The 24,750-nt window shown below is 43.9% G+C and overlaps 1 protein-coding gene across 1 annotated transcript in view; it reads right to left on the reverse strand.

Moving 5' to 3' along the window:
- Positions 1 to 701: 701 nt before the first annotated feature.
- ADAM19 (ADAM metallopeptidase domain 19) overlaps positions 702 to 24,750 on the reverse strand; it is a 31,788-nt gene continuing 7,739 nt past the window's right edge. The window contains exons 4-23 of the mRNA XM_030459417.1: positions 19,665 to 19,743; positions 18,551 to 18,627; positions 16,793 to 16,985; positions 16,271 to 16,336; positions 15,251 to 15,322; positions 14,268 to 14,434; positions 13,078 to 13,162; positions 12,694 to 12,833; positions 9,951 to 10,128; positions 9,260 to 9,349; positions 7,849 to 8,044; positions 7,465 to 7,573; positions 6,743 to 6,947; positions 6,098 to 6,178; positions 5,499 to 5,607; positions 5,262 to 5,397; positions 4,974 to 5,040; positions 4,198 to 4,413; positions 1,698 to 1,844; positions 702 to 975 (exon numbers count right to left, since the gene is read on the reverse strand). Coding sequence (XP_030315277.1) covers positions 901 to 975; positions 1,698 to 1,844; positions 4,198 to 4,413; positions 4,974 to 5,040; positions 5,262 to 5,397; positions 5,499 to 5,607; positions 6,098 to 6,178; positions 6,743 to 6,947; positions 7,465 to 7,573; positions 7,849 to 8,044; positions 9,260 to 9,349; positions 9,951 to 10,128; positions 12,694 to 12,833; positions 13,078 to 13,162; positions 14,268 to 14,434; positions 15,251 to 15,322; positions 16,271 to 16,336; positions 16,793 to 16,985; positions 18,551 to 18,627; positions 19,665 to 19,743 — 2,488 coding nt within the window. The 3' untranslated portion in view covers positions 702 to 900. The remainder of the gene's footprint in view (positions 976 to 1,697; positions 1,845 to 4,197; positions 4,414 to 4,973; positions 5,041 to 5,261; positions 5,398 to 5,498; positions 5,608 to 6,097; positions 6,179 to 6,742; positions 6,948 to 7,464; positions 7,574 to 7,848; positions 8,045 to 9,259; positions 9,350 to 9,950; positions 10,129 to 12,693; positions 12,834 to 13,077; positions 13,163 to 14,267; positions 14,435 to 15,250; positions 15,323 to 16,270; positions 16,337 to 16,792; positions 16,986 to 18,550; positions 18,628 to 19,664; positions 19,744 to 24,750) is intronic.

Below are 24,750 nucleotides of genomic sequence, written 5' to 3' on the forward strand. Positions count from 1 at the left end.
ACATATTACTGCCTGAGGAAAATGTGCAAGTGTCTATAGATTATCCATAGTACCGTATGCTGGAGAAGAGGTTTCAGCACTGCTTTTGCTGAGCTTCCTTCTTTTTCTCTTTATTTTGGGCAGAGTTTCCCTGTTGTACCTTGGTTGTGTCCCAGTGACACAGGTGGGAGTGCACAGGCCACGCTGAGGATACAGCATTGAGGCAAAACAAGTGAGTGCTGGAGGACAGGCAGGTTGCAGTGCTCTTGCTGAAGGTGGTTATACAGGGAAAATAATTAATCTGCTCTATTACAGCTAATAAAATTCCATGGTGACCCATAAATTATTTTAACAAAGAATATTCCTGTTATTTGTTCCCTGTTGTGACCCCACTTGCCATCCCCTGTAAACTGAGTTTAAGCTGAAGAAAGCTATCAGCAGCTTTCCCAAGAGGCAGTGGTTTTTGTATAGCACCAAGGTATGCTCCTACAGATGCAGGGATGGGCTGAGGGAATCAACAGTTCATAGGAATCTTCATAGGGAATCTTCCATGGAAGCCCATCAGGGCTAGCACCTGCACTCACACCTTGTTCTCTCCGATAACACTTAAATAACTGATTAAAAACATGTGAAACCCCATCCCTGCATTGGATATTGCACAATAATATTTAAATACCGTATAAACAAGTTATCTCTATATGGAAACTCTATCAGCAAAGAGATTTGAGTTCAGCTTGGCATGTACTGGCACAGTTTCTGGTGGTACTCCTGCCAAGCTTGACTACAGCTTGTTGAGTCACATAGGAAATAGGTGAAGCTAGAGAAGAGGAACCAAGAGACTGCAAATGTGGTGGGGTTTTTTTTGGTGATAAAGGCCATCCAGTCCCTTGGGAAGTTCAGAGCCAGTGGGAACAGACCACTTCACGAGTGCCCACGGGAGCCCAGCTGTCCCAGTTTCAAGATGTTTGCTGCTCCAGCTGTTCCATGACCAGCATTCTGGATGAGGAGAATTGGGACAAAATAGAGGTGTGAACACTGATGAAAGAGCAAACACTGAACCTTCCCTCTCCCAGAGCTGATGTGATAACGGGCCAATCTCTGTTCACATGCATTCACACCCTAATGCATCACACAGGAAACTCACACATCAGGAGCACAATGCAGTTTTTCCCATTTTTACAGCTGACCTCAAGTATGTTGCCAGCTGGAAGCAGCACCCATCCAATGGTCTGTGGACTGCATGTGTTTGTGCTAAGTGGCCCAGCTTGCTGGGAGCTGAGCTCAGCAACTAAAAGTCCCTTTTTAACTGTCCTGATTAAAAGGATGCTTTGGGGAAAAACTTCCTACAGAGAAAACATCTCCATAGCCATGGCTGGAGAGGGTTTCTCTTCCTTACTGGGGTCTTCAGGTCTTGTGTTGCTGCTCTTCACCAATGATTCTGGGTCACACACCTCCACTGCTCATCACAGCTCACACAGGTTTTAAATGCGAAAGTGCTCAGGGGGGTGAAATACTGAATCAATTGTTTTACATAACTATGAATGCTTAATAAGGACCAAATGAAGACAGAATCCCTGCAATAAAGCTAACCAAGCCACTCACCTTTCCATTTCTACCCATCAGGGCTGTGCATGAAGGTGTTTTGCTGTATGATAGCCAGGTTACTCCCTTCAGAGTAGTTTTATTGCTGGTGGTGAGGGGATGCACCCAGTGCCTACCTCTGATGCAGTCTGGAATTGTCCTGGGCTTCTGAGGTGTGCAGGAGGCAGTGAGATGGCAGGGCTGTTCCCAGGCCAGGCTCTGAGTCTAGCTGGGACAGGATTAGCTGGCAAAGCTCTTTGGGGTGGCCGGGGCCTAGAAATATCCTACACAAGAAAGAAACAGTTTTAAATACTCTGCAGGGCCTGAAAACATAGATAATATTTGTAATTTTTTCATTAGTATGAGACAACAAATTGGGTAGGCAGCTGCACACCTTAATGTCTCTGGTTTGGCATTAGCCTCAGGGATATTGCAGAATAATGGCTGCACAGTGAAAAGCAGGAGAAACCTTACAGACTGGGTGGGAATCCCATCACAACAGCCTGTAGCATCCCTGCCTGAGATAAAGGACTGAAGGGATACAGGCAAAACCATGCTTACAAGAGGGAGCACAGGTGGCTGCTGCTACTGCTTATCACATTATGCAGGTTATTAGTGGTTTTCCATATGTATGAGTTTTTCATCTGTCAAGTTTCATTTATTTTGGATGGCCTTAGGCTGCTGGGCTTCAAACTGAGTCCAACAAAACAAGGTAACAGGGGTACCTTGCTCTGCATCCTAAATGGAGTCACTGGCTGACAGCACATCATATTCTGGCTACGAGAGGATCCAGAAGTTTTAAGTCTTGAATTTTCAAGTAATAGGGAAGCTATGTTCCATTGTCTTTTAATGATCTATATTATTGATGCACTTAAGGCTGGAAGCAAGTTTCACACACACTCTCACTGTGATTACACATATGCCTGTAAACCCTATATATATATATGTATATATGCCCATACAAAGCCACACAACCCTGAACTCAGCTACAATCTGTTGTTACTTTGTGCACACAGTTGTCTCTAATAGGATACTCAGAAGATACTCAGAACATTATATTTTCCATTCTTTCAATGAATTTCACTGTAAAGCCCCTGGGGAAAAGCTACCCACACAAGAACTAACTGCTTGCTGTTGCTGGCTTACAGGTGTTGATTTAATAAACACAGCTGCAGTGACAACTTGGAGGACACCCAAAACCCCTGCAGTCTCCTTAGACTGTGTACAACGGCTGCATCAGCTGACATTTGGGACTTTATTGCTCTCCAAGGACCTTGCTCTGTGGCTGCAGGAAGGACAAGGCAGACTAAATCCCACTTACAGCTGGGTCTAAAGACCTTGTATAGGAATAGCAAGTGAGCAAGTCTGGCAGACACTGGAAACATCTAGGAAGAACAGTGACACTAGCAAACAGTGAAATTAATGACTTCCCCTGTATCTTCTGCACCTTGGGGCTCTCCCCCAACCCAGAAATGGCAACGTTTCATTTGAAAATCTTAGGAAAATCATTCCATCTAGTAGGTCTGACTGATATAAAGAGACTGGATGAATTGAAGGAGAACACAATGGGGATTGTGGGGAACTTGTCAACAACCAGCTGGGAAGGATGCCTATTCCTTCTTGACTACAGTCAACTTCCTTCTTTTGTTTTAATTTTCTTTCCTGCTGAAGTGCCGTCTGTCCACAGGAACAATGGAGGTAGAAACAAATCCCATTCACTGAAGTATTTTGGTTTTGTTTTCCTCTATATCCTTCAGAGAGAAACTACCTTCTGCTATATCCCCTGCAACTGAGCACTTTGCTTCTTTGCTGGCCATAAACTAAAAAACTCTAGTAGGGAAATAATTTGGTAAAGGGTCAGTCTGAGGGATTTGTCATCTTTTCCATAAGAATGTGGGGGTCTGTTCCAATCCTAGAACAAAACAGGGGTCTGTACTAATCTTAGAACAAAACTTCCAGCAAGAGAAGGATGTCAATACCCTTTCCTTATAGCCCTCAAAATAACCTCATAGCGAGGATGCTATGATGGGGTCAGTCTGGCTTAAGTCTGATGTTTTCTATGCAACATACTAAAAGTTGGCTCTGCTTCAAACTTTGTCTGAGGCTTCCCAGACTTCAGTCCAGGAATGGCCAAATGCAATATATTTGAGGGATCATCTCAAGCAATGGATATCCTGAACATGGTACTGAACCTCAAAGTGGTAACCTCAGAAGGGCTTATTTCCAGGAGATAAAATACATACACGTGGAAAGAGGAGCTTTGAAAGGCTTACTTAGGGAAAATTCTGTTCAGCTCTTTTGTTCCTGGCAAACTTATCTGTTTGATTTGCAGCTAAAATTTGTTCAGATGACCTTGGCAAAGTGAATGCTTCTCTGTGATCCAACAAACCCAATTTCAGATCCAGGTTACGGGTATCAGGGGGCCTGAATTAAGAGCAGTTGTGAATGCTCATCATGGTCATTGTCAGCTACACTATGAAGCAAGAAGGACCACCCAGGACTGCAGTGGAATGGAGACTCCATCAATAAGCACAGGAACTCCTAAACCTCCACCAAGGTTAGAGAGGCTTCACCAGATTCACTCAGAACACATCTCCCATCAAACTGCACCTGCAAGACAGTAGAACAACTCCATACCTGAGAGACAGGAGGTTTAGGAGCAGGAGGTGCTGGCCGGCTTGGGGGTGTCCTCTGGGTCATGTTCCTTGCTGGTGCTGGGAGCACTGGTCTAGCAGGCTGCCCCAGGACACAGTTGTAGCCAGGGGAGATGCTGGGTGGCTGCTGTGTATTCATTCGGAGCCCTGGAGCTTGCTGAGCAGGAGATTTTGGTGGGATTTCAGGGAAGCTGATCACCTGTGCAGAAGATCCACAAGTCCCAGGAGTTAGGTTCTTGCACTTCAAATCATGTTTTTACTCTCTGCTACATTTCTGAGTGTCTCCATGAGGTCTTTGAGCCACATAGGAGAAAACAGTGCCTCCAACATTGGCATGTGTTTTGTTTGTCTACTAAGCACTGATCAGATAAATTGGGATAATTTGGGATCAAGAGGTAGAAATGGGAACCAAAAGAACAGGGTGACTTAGGCATTAACATTATAAGTGATGCTTGCAAATAAATCCAGAGTCTGCAATTTCTTCAGTTTTGAGATGGGGATGTGACAGAAGAGGCTCCACCAGGAGAGACAAGCAGCCATACAGGCCTGGTAAAATCCCAAATCCTTCCTTTAAGGAAATGGCTAGAAATAGATGCTGCATTCATCTCACACTGACTTTCAGCCATGGGCAATTCCTGTCTCTTTTTTCCATCTTTTGATAAATCCACTCTTTAATTGCAGTGTGAGATGGAACTGCATCCCATCACTCAGGGCAGTTGTATCTCTCTCTGGGCAGGTAGAAAGTGGCCTTGCTCCTACCTTCCTCTGCTCCTGGGGAGTTTTCAACTTGAAGGCAGGATTTGCGTGCCCATTTCCAGAGGTGTCACTGAAAGTGAGAGAAAGAAAATACTGTTACTTCCTCGATGTGTTTTCTTCTTTTTCTTTACTGTATATTCCATTATATTTTAACCAAAGCCAAAAAAAGAAGCAAATATTGACTACATCAACAAATTAATTTACTTGTATTCTTCACAGCCTTTGCAATTCCTCTTCTGATACTGAAAGGGCATGGATTCAAGTAGACAAGGAACAGCACTGACAGCTTACCTGAATTGTGGCATCTTCTTTAGAGAACAGATGGCAAATTTATTCCAGCATTTCAGATAATAGAATAAAAACATTATTCCAATAAGAAGGAGAATGGGAGCCAGGACTGCAAGAGTTATAACAGCCACTGAAGGACCTGATGACAAGAAAGTAAAGTTAGTTAAATGTAAAACTCTCTGCTCTCAATATAACTAAAATCCTTCTAAACCCCACCGTGGTAGAGCTGGTCCCACTCACCTCCAGGCATGGGAGGGCCACTGTCCAAGCTTCCTCCCCTCCCCAGCTTGTTACAAAATGGGGGAGCCCACCCCTGGTTGCAGTGACAGTTCCTGTTGTTGTTGCAGACCTGGAGGGTAAAAGTCAGAGACTTTAGTGCCAGCTCCTAAAGCAACTGCAAGCTAAAAAAAATGAAGTTCTTGCTGGATAAAATAAAAAAAATTCTTACCAGCCTTTTCTTTCTGTCTCCTGGGGACACAGCAGAGCACAGTTTGGTATAAACTGTTCTAAATATGGCTTTTTTTACTATGTTTTTCACCTTAGTAATTTTTTTTTTTTATTATTCAATCTAAACTGGGCCCAGGATATTTTTCTGTAAGCTTGCCCCTTCTTGGTTTTCATTCATTGTAATATCCTTTCAGGACTCCTTAAATTCTATGTCAAAGTAACACTAGAAGACCAGAAAATGCACCAAACATGAAAGGGATGTGCAAATTAATAATTAAGAAGCAAAAGACCAGACTGAACCTAAGTGTGGTATCAGAACTGAGCCAAACACCCATCTACAGATAAATGGCAGCCCATCCTGAAATGTAGATGAAAAGGAGGAAGACACCTACTCCATGCCCATGGCACTTCTTGCTACAGCTTTCAGAATCAAAGATGATGGACGTGTTCTGGCAGCGACCCTCAAAGCAAACCTGCAAAGAAAGGATCCAAAATCTCAGCCTCAGCACTTTGGTTTCTGTACCATGTGTTTTCTGTGCCTTGTGTTATTTTGTGATTTGCAGTGTCCCAGACACCAACACAAGTAATAGTCTGGGCAGAGCAACAGGCCATGCAGTTAACCTGGCTCCCAGACATTTATTCATTACTCTAAATCCCAATTAATGTACATCAGAGAGAGGAGTGGAAGCTCAGAAGTTGGTAGCTTGGCCATGACCATGTGGCAAGTCTCTGAAGGAGCTCTCAGGTTTCTTCATTTCTAACTGTGTCTCTCACTTCATAGCAAAACCAACCAACTAGCAAGTCACAAATTTGGCACTGGCCCTGGACTTCATCTGGCAAAGACTTAAGACACACCCTTTGGTATTTATTCTTCCACAGCTTATTAGAATCCTTTAAGACATTATTGTAATTAGCATAAAGATCCCTAGAAAGGAATTAGACCAAAGAAATTAATGGCTTGATAAACCCAAAGCACTTCCCAGATTAAGAAGTTATGCCTTGGACCTCCCCCAAGCTATTACAGCAGGACTACCTACATGGTGGCTTCCACACTTTGTTCCTGTCAACACCAAGCCAGGATCCAGCATTTCCCTTTCTTCACTCTCAGATCTGTACACATGGGTCCCTCGACACCTCAGCTCCATCCTCGGTGTGCGGATAGTTGTGTCTATGGCCACTGCATTAGACTGCAGAGGTTTGGAAGCTGAGCTCTGGCACTGGATCTTTCCACATTTAGCATCTCTGTTTTCAAAGGAAAAGAAGACAATTGTTATTTCTGGATTGCTGGAAGTTAAAGCAGCAGTGTTGAGTCATTGTTCAATAGCACAAGAGCAAGGACCTTGCAAGACCTGGCTCAAGCAACACTGTCTGATGGGTACTGATGGTGTCATTTCACTGTCCCCATGGGTAGACCAACCTCAACAAAATCACTGATAAGACTAGGAAGTTTTTCTGTTAAAAAGCTACATTTAACTTACAGATATGAAAATCCCCTTTTCTGTTGCTTTGAAAAATTATGTTAGGTGTTCTAAAATGCAAAAGGTGGGGAAAATGGTAAACTTAAAACTTCAGTCATAAGGGCTGAACAAGCTCTTATCTGACAAGGATACAGCTAGGGATGTATCCTGGATTTCCCAGGATGCAGAGGGAAGGAAAGAAACCAAAGCATGGATCAATTTTATATACTGGCCCCTAATTTTGTAATATATAAAAACATCTTCTCCAGTGAGCAATTCTTGGCTGCCATTCTGCTTTCTACCTCATTCCACACTTCCTGTAGTTGCCGTAGATGTCCTTCCCGCAGTTCCCATAGATGTCTCCAGCAGCATTAACCTTCTCAAAACAGGCATCTGGTGCTGGCCTTGCACCTGCATGGAAAAGACCGATGTGGCTGATTCCTGTGAAGCCTGGCAGCCTGTCTCACCCCATGCCAACCACTCAGTTGTTAATTTTCTGGGATGGTTTAAGCATAGGAAAATTTTGCTGCCTCCTCTAGGTGAGCAAGGAAGGATAAAAGGCTCCTCAGACTTTGCCACTGATGATGGGTATGGAAGGTGCTTTACACAGGGTGAATAACAACACAATGCTACATGATACTGCCTGTTCAAAGGCCAACAGATTTCACTGCAAGTGGTGTCCTTACCAGGCCCCCAGAGCTGCAAGCACTGGTCTTTATAAGTGAGGCACATCCCGCTGTAGCAATAGGCTTTTCCTCCGTCGCAGGAAGCCCCATCAATTTGGTAAGAGTTGGGGGGGCAAAATGGTGACTCCCCAGTGCAGTATTCTGGGAGATCACAGAGTCCTGATCTTTCCCTGCAGGGAGTTCCTGGAGCCAGCAACTGGAAAGATACAAAGAGAAAAAGTCTGACCTTTGTGGCTTAGCTCCTTTGTAGTTTCATGCCTACAAAATATCTCCCTACAGACAAAAAAGAATCCACCCTGTCTTAGGGTTTTTGAGGTCAGCAGTATCCAAACAACTCTGTTGCTTCATTAACTGGGTAAGCTACACAGAATCAAATCAATGACTGGATCACTCCCCCTAGGTAGTGATGAGATCACGTGCAGAAAACAAGGCTGCCAGCTCTCAAGGGGACACCGATCCGTCTCCTTCTACCCCAAGGTAGGATCTGATTTGCCTCAATTTCTGAAAGGTGTTTGTGTAATTTATTCTCAAAACCTTCCCTGTCTGGGAAGTTTATTTCAGCATTTGCATGTAGTTTCTGCAGAAGACATTTTCCTAATGCATAACCTTTATCTCTCTTGCTTATGAGTTTACCCAGTTCATTCTTGCCCTGTGCATGATAGACACGGAGGATGGATGGGCATACACAGTTATATCTAGGAGGTTTTTCCAAGTCTCTTATGATAGGAGTGAGTCTGGGTGGATTTCTGAAAAAAATATTTTCCACATGCTCAGGATAGGTCAGTAGGAGCAAGCAGTCAATATACAAACACCAAAGTCAGCTTAAGAGAAATGTTTGCCTTTGTTCATTTTTGAGTTATTTGTTGTCAAAGCTTGAGATCTTTGTCTCATAAATCAGGAACACATTTTAACCAGCCTCTATGAGGAAAATAAATTATAGTGGTCACACATTCACAACCCTCTTTGCTAGCATTTCTTCCACAAGAACCTTGGGCTAAAGGAATTCAATCACATCCCAGAAAAGAGGGTTCAGGGCAAAAACAGCATCCAGCCTAATCTCCTGAGGAAGAGGTTGCCTTAGGAGTTCCGTCTAGATTTCTTCTAGAGCCAAAGGAGAGAAATATTAATTCTCCATCATATCATCCTATTTAAGAGAGGTAATGTGACTAAATTCCATCATCATTCCCAGCGTGTTTTAAGTTATCACCAGTCAGTGAAATTAGTCAGCTAGAAGCAAGGATCCCATTAGTTTGATGAGACTTGTAGCTGTTGTACCCTAAAATCAGAGCATCTTGAGTGCAGCCGAGGAGCATCTGGCTTGTGTTTGCTCCCCTCTCTCCTCAATATTTCAGCCTCACACTTCCACCACCATTATTTCCTCTCCTCTCACAGGAAACCCCAGAGATCCCACCTTGCACTGATGACAGCAGCTTCCATGAGCACATTCGGCACCCAGCTTCAGGGAGCAGGTGCTGGCATCACAGCAGGGGTTATTGCATTCCTGGAAAACAGTGACAGGTACCAGAGTTTAAGGCAGATTCTCAAGACAAGAACATGCCAGAGCATCAAAGTCTGAGGCTGATGCTGATCTATTCTCTTACATGAGAAATTACATGCATCAAAGTAACAGCCTCATTTCCACAGGATGTTCATGATACCAAGCATGCACCGAGGCATTCTTGTATCTTCTGTCTGACTGGACAATAGAAGTTGTGTTCATGACATCTGATAAGTCTGGACTGCTTATTCCAGATAATTTTTCTCTTATTAGTCAAAGTATGAATTTGGAGAAGTGAGATGCAGTGCTAAGAGAAGCTACATACTTCTCAAGAACGAAACTGTAGGTAAAGTGAACTTACATATGAAACTGCAACATCTGAGATCACTTTTTTTCTTCTTTTTTAAAGGAAGTTTTCATCACCTCTGTTCAACCACAGATTACACCATCCCTGAGTTCTGGGATGCTATAAATTTAGACATGATACTTCACAGCCTTGATTTACATTGCAAACCAACATCTCATCACTTAACTGTATTTGCAAAATACGTAATAAAATTGTATCCCAATAAACCCCAAATGGTTGGATCTGAACAATCGTTACCTCCACCTCTCCACAGTCACACTCCTCCCCCTCTTCCAAGTAGCCATTTCCACATTTCTTCCCACCATACATTTTTTTGGTATCCGGCATATTGGAGAGACACATCCCTCCACCAGATTGCAGATAATTCTCCAGCTCTTTTCTATTGCACTGGTTGAACACCTTGGGAAATGGGTGCCTGAATATGGACAGTGTAGAAAAACAGCATGACAGATCTATGCAATGCTTTAGAGAACCAAAACTGAGCATGTAAATCCTGACAAGTGTCAAAGGGCACGAGTCTCTCTCTGAAGTCTATGAAAGTGTGCTAAGGTCAATTGTGATTTTGTGTGCCTGTTCAAAATCAGATCTATCTGGATTACATTAGAAGATAGGTGAGATTGCACTGCAAGACTGTCTATCAACACAATGGCCTTAAAAAAAAACTTTATTGAAACAAAATATGTTAAGTTAGATTCAATTTTGATAGCTGAACATTATGGCTGTCACTGCCTTCTCAGTACTGAAGCTGTGGCTTATTCCTGCTTGAAAAAGCCTGAGGATCACTTGGACTGTTAATAACTACTTGTGAATTTAACTTGTAAAAGAAGTGTTTCATTTTTCCCATCTACTGCCTCATTGCAAAGGATGTGAATATTTTGTTACATGAATTATTCATTTATTTTGCTACAGTGCTTAAACCTCTGCACTCTACATATGGCTGTGCATTTGTGCATACATCTTCTGTGTTGAACGGTCTACCTACATGTCAGTGTATTTTCACTTCTCATCTAAATGTTCTTCCTTATTTGTAGGAAGTCAGTTATATAACAGAAAGTATCTAATAGATTTAATAGACAACTTTGTTAAAACCTGTGAAATCCTAAGGAGGGAGGCTTGAGGAAACAGGGAACATAGTTTAAGTGAATGGGTTCAGCTGATGTTTTTAGCTGACTGAAATACAGAAGCTGTTGAGGTTGCTCATTCACAATGAGATTTGGAATCACTGTGGGTTTCCAAGGCTCTCTCACTTCCCCTTTCTCCTAAAGCCAGCTATTTGTTCCCTTTTAAACATAGAATTTCTCTGGTTCCCTGAATCCAAGCAACATTCTTAAGACAATATGCACTCAAGATGTTTTTATGACTTCCAACTTAGAAATGTAGCCCTACCACTATGCATTAAAATGAAATCTGTTCTTCCCTGAAGCAATAATTTTCCCCTTGTTACCACATGATAATGCACATTATCTTTTGCACAAAATGCTTTAGAACCTATCTCAACTATTTATCTACACATCTTGTGTAACACAGACATGAGCACCATGTAAACCCCTACATACCAAAGTCACACATTTCCTTTTTAGCAGAAAGTTTAGAGATCCACTTCTAAATGCTGCCAGCTCCCTACGTTAGCTACGTCTCAAGCAGGAATAAGCTCACTGGGAATTTAGCAAATTGCTACTAATACATGAGCCAGGGTTTGACAAGCAGGATTTTTTATTTCACTCTGGAGGTCAGCTCTAAGCATACGGAAGACAACAAGGTTATCAGTAGTTGTCAGCATGGATTTACTGAGGGGAAATCATGCTTGGGCTGGTCTGATAGCCTTCTGTGATGTTGTAACTGAATGGGTAGATGCAGGGAGACCAGTGGATGTAGTCTATCTTGACCTTAGCAAGGCTTTTGACACAGAGTCCTATAACATCCTCTTGAGAAAGCTCAGGAAATGTGGAATAGAAGAATGGACAGTGAGATGGATTACGAACTGGTTACACAGTGGTGATCAATGGTGCAGAATCCATCTGGAGACCTGTAACTAGTGGAGTGCCCCAAGGATCAGTGCTGGGTCCAGTCCTGTTCAACATCTTTAGCAATGACCTTGATAATAGGACAGTGTCTTCTCAGCAAGTTTGCTGATGACACAAAGCTGGGAGGACTGGCTGACACCCCAAAAGGCTGTGCTGCCATTCAGAGGGACCCAGTATACGTTGGGGACTGAGTTGCTGAAGAGCAGCAAAGGGGAAAGGGACCTGGGGGTGCTGGTGGACAGAAGGATGACCATGAGCCAGCAATGTGCCCTTGTAGCCAAGAAGGCCAATGGCATCCTGGGGTGCATTAGAAGGGGAGTGGCTAGCAGGTTGAGAGAGGTTCTCCTCCCCCTGGTGAGACCTCATCTGGAATATTGTGTCCAGTTCTGGGCCCCTCAGTTCAAGAAGGACAGGGAACTGCTTGAAAGAGTCCAATGCAGGAAGACCAAGATGATTAACACCTCCCTTATGATGAAAGGCTGAGGGAGCTGGGTCTCTTCAGCTTGGAGGAGACTGAAATGTGACCTCGTTAATGTTTATAAATATGTAAAGGGGCAGTGCCAGGAGAATGCTATGCCCAAGGATAGGACAAGGGGCAACAGGTACAAGCTTGAGCATAGGAGGTTCCACATAAATATAAGGAAAACTTTGTCATTGTGAGAGTGTCAGAGCACTGGCACAGGCTGCCCAGGGAGGTTGTGGAGTCTCCTCTGGAGACATTAAAAACCTGCCTGGATGCATTCCTCTGTGACCTGCCGTAGGTGACCCTGCTCTGGCAGAGGGGTTGGATTAGATGATATTTTGAGGTCCCTTCCAACCCCTAATTTGCTGTGATTTTCTGTAGAAACACACTGACTTCGGGCAGCAACAGACCCACCTGCAGTCTGCATTTCTAGCTCTTGTATCACCAAGGCTCTTGTAATGGAGCCCTTTGAGAGCCTGTAAGATGAACTCACCCAGTTGCAGAAGCCATGATGCAGCCTCCATTTTCTGCAGGGGTAGTACAGCAGCCAGCTGAATCATGATTCATGCCAAAATTGTGTCCCATCTCATGGGCAATGGTAGCAGCAACACCAATGGCATTATCAGAGTGATCCTGTACAAGATCAAAGAGGCACATCAGCATTTTACCTGTGCCTGTCATGTGCACCTCTGAGTCAATGGACTAAGTGGCACTTCTCATTACTACATGTAGAAAACATCTCCTGACAGTACTCAGGCCTATGAGTAAATGAGCCAGAGGCCTTCATGGGAAATATTTTCCTCCTGGGCTTTAGGAGGCACCTATTTAATGTGATCACTGCTAGCAAGAAAAGTATTGGGTATTAGCAATAACTTACCATGTTGACTCCTCCTGACTGGAAATCAGAGCACATGGCCATCACAGGAGCCAAACCTACTGTGGTACCTTGGAAGGTCACACCCCTAAAATCATCCCAGAAAAAACATGAAATGGCACCAAGGCACTTGAAAAGGCAAGGCAGAGAAATGCATCCTGCAATCCACAGCTTTATACATATACACAGTGTCAAATGAATACATTTTCTTTATCAATACCTTTAAATACAAGACATATAACAGAGCTACAAAGCACTAAGACTGATTTTTCTTGGACTACTACTTTGTTTTATGGACTAACCAACCAATTCTATTTTCTATAATGTTCTGATGACAAAAAATGCTCTCCCTGAGCTTTGCAACTTTGCAAAGACTATCTCTGGACTCTTGAGTGCTCTATTGGATACTTAATTTACCTTAAGCCTGCTATTTGCTGGCTTGGGATTCAGGGACTTGACAGAGTGCTAGATAACACCTTTGAGATACAGCCACTGTCAGGTTCTGCCTGAAAATCTGTGCCATCCCTGCCAGCATGTCTGAAATAGGAGCCTTGGAAACTGTGCTCAGGATTTGTGTGACTAGGAGAAATACATTATTGTAAAAGAGAGAAATCAAACAAAACAAAGCAAAAGTCATTGGATGTCTGCATTTCAGTCCTATGGGTTTCTCCTCTGACTCATCACTATTTACTGCTGGATGAATTACCATGAGAGAGAAACAGAGGTCTAACAGTGCAAATTTTTCTTCCAGTGACATCTGCACTGCTGGCCATAGCAACTGGCCCTAATGAAATAAGGAGAATGAGTCACAGACCAGGCAGCTCCCAGCACCCTGTCCCCAGGTCTCACTGGGATAAGATAGGGATGAATGCCTTCCTGCAAAGGGCTGAGTTTCCCTTTGCTTATAGTTCAGATTTTCTTCAAATTCCCCATGTAGGTGTGGCAGATCACATGCAGCTGCTTGTGATATAGACACACAATAAAGCTGATTTGCTTTGGCTTATGTTTTCTGCTGCATAGCCCAGGACCTCCACTTCTCCTAGCATGGTTTGTGTTCTAAGCCAGAGCTTGATGTTGGCTGAGCAGACACCACAGCTGCCACTCTAAATCTTAGAATATTGTCTCACATACTGATTTCCCACCAATCCCAGCCACTTGTGAGAAACACATGATTTCAGGAGAAATAAACCCACGTGATTAGTTGGGCATTATCATGTTTTCTGTGGACCCGCTCTTTGCTACTCCAGGCCAGAAAAGACTTCAGAGTAGAGTAGGGATTCTCAGTTACATCACATTTATTCCAATTACTCCAGATCTCCAGCCCCACCAAGGCAATCCGGATATTCAGGGATCTGTAAAACTAGGATACAGATAGAAAAAGAGATGACAAAATGAGCACAACTCATTTATTTTACTGTGGTTTTAATCTTGCATATAAAGCCTGTTAAATGCTACTGCAGATGCCCTTCCTCAGAGAAGATACTTGCTGGGGAAACACATTGCAACTTAGCACCACAAACCTGAAATCAGTTGAACTAAAGAGCTGAACTTTCATTTTAAATGAATGACAGAAAGGCAATCTACAAAAAACAAAAACTGGGCACTGATATCTTGGTATGATCATGGTTAAATCATTTCTTTAGTTGTGTCAAAATTCTGAAAAAGAGAAAGGAAATAATCTGCTGCACAGATCAAGGACAAACGGGGTTTTCATGGGGGGTACAGTGAAGGTAGTGAGGGCTGAAGGGGGTGGCAGAAGGAGTTCAAGGGGAGTATGAAGGGAGTATTAAAAGCTGTGACATCAGCAGCACTGGGTACCATGTGCAGGGATGACCTCTGAAGGTTCCTTCCAGCTCTACTTGCCAAAGTTTCAACAATTTGAAATTAATACCTTAGTTCCTTGTCAAAAAGCAGCATTTAGGTAACAGTTAATACAGAGATGCATTAGAACCCAGCTCATGCTGGCTGCAAGGTAAGAAATGGGGATTCTTCCACTCTGTCCCTGATGTCCAAACCAGAATTGTTTGTCAGGTACTCTACACTCCCTAAGTCACTTGGGAGAACTGTTGAAACATTAATCTCTCTTCCAAGAAGTCAGTCTTCCTCTGCCACAACTAATTCTCATAATTCATGATTTGGACTTTGCTTTCATCCATTCCCACACAACTGATCTCACCTTATCTACGTAATTAGCAGCCTCCACTAATTTAAGTCTTGTTGTTTCAATGTTGAAGTGATGTTTCTGAAACTGAACAAAGTTAAAATGTCAGCCAGCACAGAGGTAACTAGAAAGAGATTACATGTTTTGAAACAATCCACACTCCTCTGGGAATAAGAAGGTAACTATCAGGTGAAGCTCCTAAGACTTTTTTTCTTCCAGTGAGAGAGACAGTCGAGTTAGTGGCACTGCAAGGGTGTTTATCCCAGCTTGTCTAATAAAATGTTGAACAACATATGGTTCCTGGTATAATGTATTTCCTCACAGTTTCCAGGGTGTCATGTTTCCTAGCAGAAAAACTGAAAAAGTTTTGCCTCTTTAGTTTTGTTCAGAATAAATTATAGCCCAGAGCACTACGTCACTTCCCCTGTTGGAGTTTCAGGTTGTAAATTATGGATAGGACCAGCCTGACTCCTGTCTGTGTTGGAGATTAAGCAATCAGCAAAACACTGTGTGGTTTTCGCTGTCAGTCTGGCATACCACATAGATTGGGGAAGGAGTTGCTGGCTTCACTGGGTCTCTTCCAGCCCTATTTTATGATGTAGAGCTTTGAAAAATGTCTATTTATATATTTTGCTACCACCTCAGAGCAGAGGATAATCATGTTATCTTCTATAGAGATTAACTGAACTGCAGAATTATAAGCATGTCATTCCAGGAAATACCCCAAGTCACCCCAGGATGAAGGCAATCTCTCCCATCTCTCCCATCAGTAGCAGAGCTGGCCACTGCTACCTTGCCCAATGACAAGTGGCATCTCTCCCCTGGCCTACAGTCACTGAAGGTGGCAGAAGAGGAGTCACATCTGTCAGGACAAAAGTGACCAAGACACAGCTCTTCCTGTCTCTTCGTGGAGGCAGGACTCTCAAGAGGAAACCTGTTGAGCTTAAGCTGTCCTCCCCACCCCAGGAAATGCTGTATATGGAATATTTTCTCTGGGCCCAGTGCTCAGGTGACAAACAAAATCCCTTTTCTTACCTCTGCATAATCAGCCACAAGCAGAAGCTCCACGTACTTTGCAGCCTGCAGGGTCTCCCGTTTCACCTGAGGCAGCAGAAGCACAGGTTACTTCCCCACTATCCCCCAAGAAACTCTTCCCAAAAGGCAGGTATAGGCGATATGCCCCAGTTTGTTCTTCACTGGCCATTCACCCCATCACAGGGACCTCTGGATGTGATTGATTCACAGCAACCAAGTATTCAGCTACAGCAAGTGTCTGTGTGCCTGTCCCCATCCCACCCTTTTGTTCATGTATCAGATGAACAAATCTGCACAGGAACAGCTACAGACCAGATTCCTCACACTACACAATGGTCCCCAAAACATTTATTTCCCACGTGGAGCCACTATTTAGCAAGAACTTGCTACAAACCCTCTCTAATATCCTCCTTCGTTTCACTTTCTGAGCTACGCTCCTGGATAACAGCAAGCTCCTGGGCTTGGAACAAGTGGGAAATTTCATGGTAACAATGAATTGGACCCAGATTGAGCTTTTCTCACCCTCTGGCCTGCTGTCTTCATCCCCATTGTGAAGTCTCTGAGCCAGTCTTCAGCTGCATCCCTGGTGCCCTGATAGCCACAGGCTCCACTCTGCAACCTGAGGTCACCCAGCCTGTAGATGAAGTGCTGGGTTGAGCTGTTGGGAACTGGCTCTAAGATATAGCTGGAATTGCTGCTCAGTATGATAAGTCCTCTGATGAAACAGGAAGCAATAAGAGGGAAAGTTAATTACTACCACAGCAACCAGAGACAAATCCTTCTTCTGCTGCAGAGTTCCCATCTGACCCTGGCAAGGCTCTTAACTTTAGTAGGCCATTCAGTTCATTAATAAAAAGGATATAGACATTTTGAGTTCAGAGCAGGGAGTCCCTGAGCTTGCATACATTAAAATCAGTTCAATGGGCCTCAGAGATTCAATTAAGGGGCTACTGGAGCACATACTTCCACATCACTGACCTGAGAAGTACTGATTTTTCCAAGTACAGCTTTTTCTTTAGGGGTAGTGGAAGCTTTTCAACAGACTAAAGAAATTCATCTTTAACTGAACTGACCTAAAAACTATAAAGACAGCAAATAACTCCATTTCTCTCTGGGACTTGGATGTGGCCATATACTTCTGTTTTTTTCAATGAGCATGTTGTAGCTGGGAAAGCTGGAAATCTGTGTTTGATGCCCAGTGGAAGATGTTAGGCTTGATGAGCATCACACAACTCTGCAATGGCTTGGAGTGAAAACATTCATGTGTGCTCAGCTCCTCTGCCTTCCTGGCAATTGGAAAATGAGGTCAAGGAGCTGCCAGCAAACCTCTGACAGCTCAGAAGTGCAGGAACACTACCACATGTGCACACAAGGAGACATCCTTCTCTCTTATGCAGCTAGGAAGGCAAAGCCTAGAAAAACGTAGGCTGACAGAAGCAAGGCCCACCTGTGACTACTTTTGCTTTTGGTTATTTATTGCAAGCCACAGGTGGCTGCACTCTCCTGTTTATCACACTGGGATCTTTGGTCTGTGTTACTTTAATTTAAGGCCCCAGGTTTTCTTTGGCTCAGGCTGTTTCCTGGCTGGAGATGGTATCATCAACATAGCTCCCAATCAGAGCTTGAGAGCAGATGACCACTAATATCAATAAAGCCCATGTGGTGTTACGGAAACAAACTCTGAGCTGGCACAAATGAATGAAGCTCCTTTGTCTCAGCAGTCCATTTCATTTACTCCTACTGAGCATACAACTCATCTTTTCTTGCCAAATACTCCATTAGTACTAAAGTGAAAGGTTTTAAAGGCATAACACACACAACACCAGCACCACCCAGGGAGAAAGAGAGCAGGACTGACAATCCAGAAGGAAGATCAGACCTGAAGACACTGCCTCAAAACACACACAAAAATTTGCCAGTTGTGACATGCTGGCAGAAGGAGTTGGTTACGTCATTAGTGTAAGAATATTGGACTGGAATATGGCAAGTCCTGTCTCTGTAGGGATCAGCCTTAAGTCACTAACAAGAGTCTTCTGCTCCAGTGGACTACAGTTAAACTCACTTATTGCACAAGTCCACATTCCCAGAAGAACAAAGGAGGACGAAGTCTTTATTTCCCACCAACATATTCCTTTTTATGCCCAGGACTCTTGGCTGGGTGGCACCTGAGAACAAGTCTATCTACCCAGAAGCCAGTAACAGCAATCAGGGTTTGCATGGTAGGATGCTGAGGAGCTGAGCAGAGGCATTCCCACAGCTCCAGCATCACCAGGCACTTACCTCAGTCCCTGGCATGTGCTGAGGGTGACACTGGAGTTTTCCCAGCCCCTTACAATCCCATGGTAAAAGCAGTGGTCCTGGGAGGCAGAGGGGAACAGGGTTGGCAATGCAGTTTGAGGATGGATGTATGGCTATATTTAGGCATCACTGACTTGCATATAAGTATTGTTGATACTCCAGTAATTCTCTTTCCACCACATTTAGCAGCTGACTATCATAACTGCATCTGTCAGTGCATTGAAATTTGGCCTTTTAGCTGCCATGCAAGGCTTGCTTGAATGCATCAAACAGCTTCTTGTTGCCTGTAAAAGTTAAGCTTTTGATCCCTGAGGAAGCAGCTCAGATGGCTTGCAGCACTAACATCAATACAAAACTTCTGCTTGTAACAGAAGCTGCCTGTTGATGGCAGCTGGCCCTGGGTCAGGTCTCAAAGGATGTTGCCTTCCAGCCCCAAGAGGGTGATGCCACAGGAAGTAGGGAAGTCCCTGTCTGGGGGCTCTGGGAAAGACAAAGGCAGCCTCTTGGCAAGGACAAGGAGACTTTGGGGCAGAAATGCCAATATATTAATAGCATCCTTCCCCCTTGCCCTGGGGCAGACCCAGTAAAGATGATCTCATGGGGTTTTTGTCTCATGTTTGCATCACAACCAATGCACAGCTTTGTGCCACTGCAGTGTAAAGTCAGCCAGGGCCTGTGCAAGATCAGTAATTCATGAGATTTTTACTGAACAGGAGCCAGCACACATCAGCTGGTTTTCCAAAGGACTGGAAACACCCACAGTGTGGGGTACCCAATGGCATGACTAAAAGTAAGAGGATCAGCAGCAGGAGGAATAAATGATTCCTCAGTGCACAAAAAGGGGAATGATGCTGGAGCCTGACCTGGTCTCTCTTATCAGAGTTCAGGCAAAACAGTAAGATATTTTTACTATTGCTGGGGGATGGAGATGCCCTGGAACTCCTCCAGTCAGAAAGTTAGACTGCCCTCTCCTTGAGCTTAAAGCAGACCCATGGCCTTAAAGAAAGGTTCTGGATATAGAAGATCACCTGCTGCTCCAGGCCCCCTGCCTGGTCTCCCCAACACACTGTGGGAGGAAAAGTGCTCCTGTACTCACTGTGTGGTTTAGAGAGGTGGTCTGTGGCTGTCCAGTCTGGCTGTAATGAATCTCAGTATACCCTGGTGCAAAGAGGTCTCTGCAGATACAGGGAAAAAAAAAAAAAGACAGACTTTTCTTTAGACTTGGATTTCTGTTTCCTAGGTGTATTAGAAAAATCAGCCAGATCCAGCACTTTGACATCACTGTAGATAATCCTTTTGCTGTGAATCACTGTGGTGGACATGGGACAGTTGCCATTTGCTCCCTGCAGTGCAAAACTGATGACAATGCACAGAGAGGCCAGGCAGGAGTCAGGTACCTATGGAACAACAGCAGAGCTGGGCTGTATCTCTATATTCTGACCAGGATCAGCAGTTTCCTCATGTGAGGCACTTATTAACAGGTTGTCCCCAGGGAAGAAGCAGCTATTGGCTTCCTGGTGACACAGGAGCCATGGGAGCCACTGCAGGACCAGCAGCACAGGCTGAGATTCCCTGTGCAGAGCATGGTGTGATGGCAGAGGGTCAGAAGGTGGGATCTAGGTGACCTTGCCACATTCATCTGTCTCTAGCAAGAGCAAAGCACTTCTCAGGGAGCACATCCACTTCTAAAAGGGTGCAGGCAAGCTATCTTCCTAAGTGCTCTTTCAAGTCATTTACCAAATTAACAACAGTAAAGGAGAGCCTATCATTAGTTTCCAATTAGGCACTGAGATCTAGTTCTAACAAGCTGCAAGTGAAAAAATTGTATTTTTTTTCATGAGGACTTTTTAAAAACAAACAAATAAACAAACAACACAGAAATCCAGTGCAATTCATTACCATCCCTTAATGGAACAAGTCTCTGTGCAGGGTTTTTATAACTACTACAAAAGTATGCCCCAGGTGTACTGGATTAGATGCAGAATGCCCAAGTCCAGCAAGCTCAGAACAAGCCAATTCAGGACACACGTAGACACCAGTGTGAATTCTCAACTCCAACTCAGACTCTTCCAGTGCCCTAATCTAACCACAACTAGAAACCAACCTGCACCTGCATTTCAGCTTCTTTCCAGAAGCCAGTTCACATCTTTGTCCTCAGAAAATGATGATTCCTCAATCTGAATTTGCTTTTGTCATTCTCATATAGACAATATTTTTCCCTGTCTTCATCCCAGGATCATAGCAGAATTCTACAAAAGGCACTCCTGGGCACTGAATAGTAAACATTTTTATTTTGTTCAAGAGGAAACAGCCTCCCCCTTCTTTTGAACATCTGCATTTGCTAAACAGTGAATCCTACGAAAGTACAGCAAGTTAAAATCTGGACCAAAACCAAGAAGTCATATCCTGTGTATCTCAGCAGCAGTAAAAAGTAGTTTTCAAGCAGTTTTTAAACAATGGCCTAATTTCCAAAAATTTGGAGAAAGATCACAGAATATGCCCTATCTATGAAACACACTTCTGTAGCAACCCACAGTGCTGTCAGGCCACTGAGAGGGCAACTTTTGCTGGGACACGAGGTGCATCCTAGCAGTGCAATGCAGCAGCACTGCAGCTCTCTTTCTCCTCCTGTATCCCTCCCTGTTCAATGATATCATACACAGATTTTTGGACTATGGCCTGCAAGAAAGCAAGAAATATTTTTTTTCTTTGCTTTGCTTAATTTCTTCAGACTAGATGAAGAAAGCTGTATCAGAAGCAAACCTGAAATTTTTTTTCATTGGCTTGGGGTTTGGTATGTGGCAGTCAGTTCTACTATACCTTGAAAAGCCTCTGTTGAATAAGGATTGGATGTTTTCTGGCCTAATTAAATTAGGCCAGAGCATAGCAAACAGAACCTTTATCATGTTTGAAAGTGATTCCCAGTTCCGCATCCAAAGACTCAGACACCTGAACAGGTATTGATGGCTTAGTGTCAGAAAAAACTAGTGTGCCACTGTTGTATTTGACACCATTTACATCAGGAATCCAACAGCTTTTATCTCACTTTCAAAGTCACTGCAGCCCAGGAAAGCTCATTTTGTTCTTTGTGATCTGTTATTCTTATCACTAGATCTGTCAGTGATTAGAAGGCAAGATTGCTGCAATTCAAGCTATCTATGGGTCTGTAAACTGAGGGAATCACAGAAGCATCATGCCCACAGAAAACACAATTCCCTTATCTCCCTGAACTGAAGTCACTGGACTCAGCATCGAGGGCTCCATGAAACAAAGTTTTATCAACAGATTGCATTAACTGCAGGAAATGCAACTTGAGCAATTGTTCTGGCAGGTTATGCTGGTCTGTGTTAAACACTGTCATCTAGAGCAACTGAACCAGTGTGCATCTGCCCAGGGCTGCTACGAGCCAGAATTAGAAACCAGCCCATGGCATTCCCAGTGAGCTGTAGGACCTTGGCACAGCATACTTGTCTTCATTCCAAATTCAAGATTGCATTATGTTTTCTTCTTGCTCCTTCATCTTGGTAAAGCATTTCACTGGTGAAGAGCTATTTTTACCTGCTTCCCCAGGCCCCCACAGTGCTGCAACAGCTGGCCCATGCCTGAGCATCAGGAGCCTGGCACACCAGGCTTCAGAGCACAGGATGATACCAGACAACATATGGCATGTGTGTGTCTTTCTACCTTCAGAATCAGGCTCTAGACCCTTTTAGTGTGGATTAAGGAGCAGATAGGTCTGATTTTTTAGGGGTATTTCTGCAGCTGCTGAACTGGAAGTATAGATCAGGTAGCCGAGTGCCATGCTAGTCTCCACCAGTTGACTTCTATGCTACATTGTAGACTCACTATGAGCAGTCCATCTTCTTATTCTGAATTGAAACAACACTTTAAATTTTAAAGACCTTTCCTTGCCTTAGCACAAGGGAGCCCTGGGGCTCTTGCAGCACTGCTGAGAAGTGCTATTGCATGGGGTGGGGAATGCAGTGAGGAAAGGAAAAACCACAGAACATCTTGCAACACACTTGGGGTGCTACCTCACTTTGAGCCTGTGAAAGTTCATTCCCAGTCCAGCTCACTTCCTCAGCTAGCATCAAGCTTTCCAACAATCTGTAAATAAATAGAAAATAAGCTTTCTTTCCCTCTCAGAGTGTAACAAATTCATCAGCCAGTCTTTTCCCTCTTTTCCATGTGTATCAGTTGCCAAGATAAACAGGAAAGACTGGTTACATGCACAATACCTCAAAACATTAGCAGTGGCCTTTATCTGCCCATCATTTAGGACATCATCACTGCCAGGTAGAACAAAACTGATTCCAGAGAGTTCAGCCCTGCAAAGCTCGGACAGACATGATTGACCATTACCAAAGGAGCACAGAGCTCCTCTTTGCTAGGAGGGAAGCTTGGAAAAAAGAGCATGATTTGATCCTTTCTTTTGTTACATTTCTGTGTCTCAGTGACTACTTTCCAGCAGCTCAGATAAAGCTGCAAAGAGCATCATTTAAAGGGCTTCCGAGATGCAGTCAGATAGCTGGTAGATTGCCAGCAACATCCATCCTTCCTAAAAGCAGAATGGAGTCCCTCATTAGACAAGTTATCAGCATGAAAAATTGATGAAGTAAGAGGAAAAGCTGGTTTGGGATGAGAGGCACTTTCCCTTGCATAAACCTTGATCACAGCTGCAGCCACAGGCTGTTGTAAACCCAGGGTAAGCTACACAAAAAGTTTTCAAGATTTTCCTTGAAAGTCCTTACATCTTTTTAACAGAAACAAGCTTTCAGCAGCATGCCAGTGTCTCCAGGATCAGCTCAGGCTTAGGGTGGAATAGCCCTGCTCTTGATAGGATTTGTTCCCCAGAAAGCCTTGGAGCCAGGTTAAATCCAAGAGAGGAAGCCAAAACAAAGGAAGAGTGGCTTGGTGCCATAATGTACAGATGGCTTGGGACTGTTTCTGCTGAATGACCAACATGGGGTGATCTATGGCCACTGCTCCAGCCTGTCAATGATATCATTGTTCAAAATAAACCCTCCTCCTACACTGCTGTGCTGCTCCCTCAAAGGACCCTGCAGCACAGAGCTGACAAAATTTTGGGCACTGTTTTGGACAATCCCACAGTGCCAGTCGGGTCACGTACTTCTCACACAATCCAATAGTATTCAGTGGGAACAGCTTGGTGCAGAAACTCAGCTTTCTCCCACAGCTGCCCCTATGGCACTTGGGGACAGTTACAAAACTGTGACTCCAGCCTCCTCGATACTTGCAGAGGAGCAGTTGCGGGAGAGGGGTTGAACAGCACATCAAAGCTCCCCAAACACGCAGAAGGAAGCTGGGGGTTTTCTTACATGAACACATTCATTTGAGGCAAGTGCATACATCCCAGATGCTCTGGAGAACGTCACCCCTGTTTTTTCCTGATAAATGGGAGCAGTTTTCTCTTGCCTGTGAAATATCCACTATTGCAAAGTCTCTGAGGGGCTAGGATCCTCCATCCTAGGGGACCCTGTGAAGATGCTCAGCTCTGCCAGCCAGAGTTCAACCATAGGCACTGGGAAGGCTCCCAGCAGCATGTAGGTGCTCTTGCTAATATGGGACCAAGAAGGACTTATTATTTGGTCCCCCTAAGCAACTTTGTTTGGATTCATTTTACAGAGGGGCCAGCCTGCATAAACAGCTGCCTATTAAAAGCACTTGTGAGTATCTAGGAGAGAGAGATCTTTTATTTCTGCCAAAAAACCCCAACTGAAATGGTCCATGAAGCTCTTGTGAGAAACACTGAATCCTAAAATTCAGGCTTGGGACCAACAAGAATGAAGCCTGCAATCTCTTCCCCTGTCTCTTTCCTCAAATCACAATAAATCTGTCCAGTCAGGCGGCCAGCATCTGAGGGTGGAGGGAATTGAGTCTCCCAAGAAAGTTTAGGTCAGATTTCCAGCTACAAGTTGTGGTCCCAATCCATTGCTTCTCAACAGGATCCAAGTAGGGTAAGAAAGGGAACTTGACCCCTTACCACCCAGTCACTTAAATGCTTCCTAAAGTAAGAAATTATTAAAAAAAACTGAGGTAATTCCATCTGGAACACCACCAGCACATTACCCATGACAACACAAGCAAGCAAGCCTGCTTTTCATATCCACCACTAGTGGGAAATCAGATATTTCACATCTCTGGAAACCTCCAGACAAAAC

The sequence above is a fragment of the Calypte anna genome, chromosome 13 (genome assembly GCF_003957555.1).
Source record: "Calypte anna isolate BGI_N300 chromosome 13, bCalAnn1_v1.p, whole genome shotgun sequence".
Taxonomy (NCBI): Eukaryota; Metazoa; Chordata; class Aves; order Apodiformes; family Trochilidae; genus Calypte; species Calypte anna.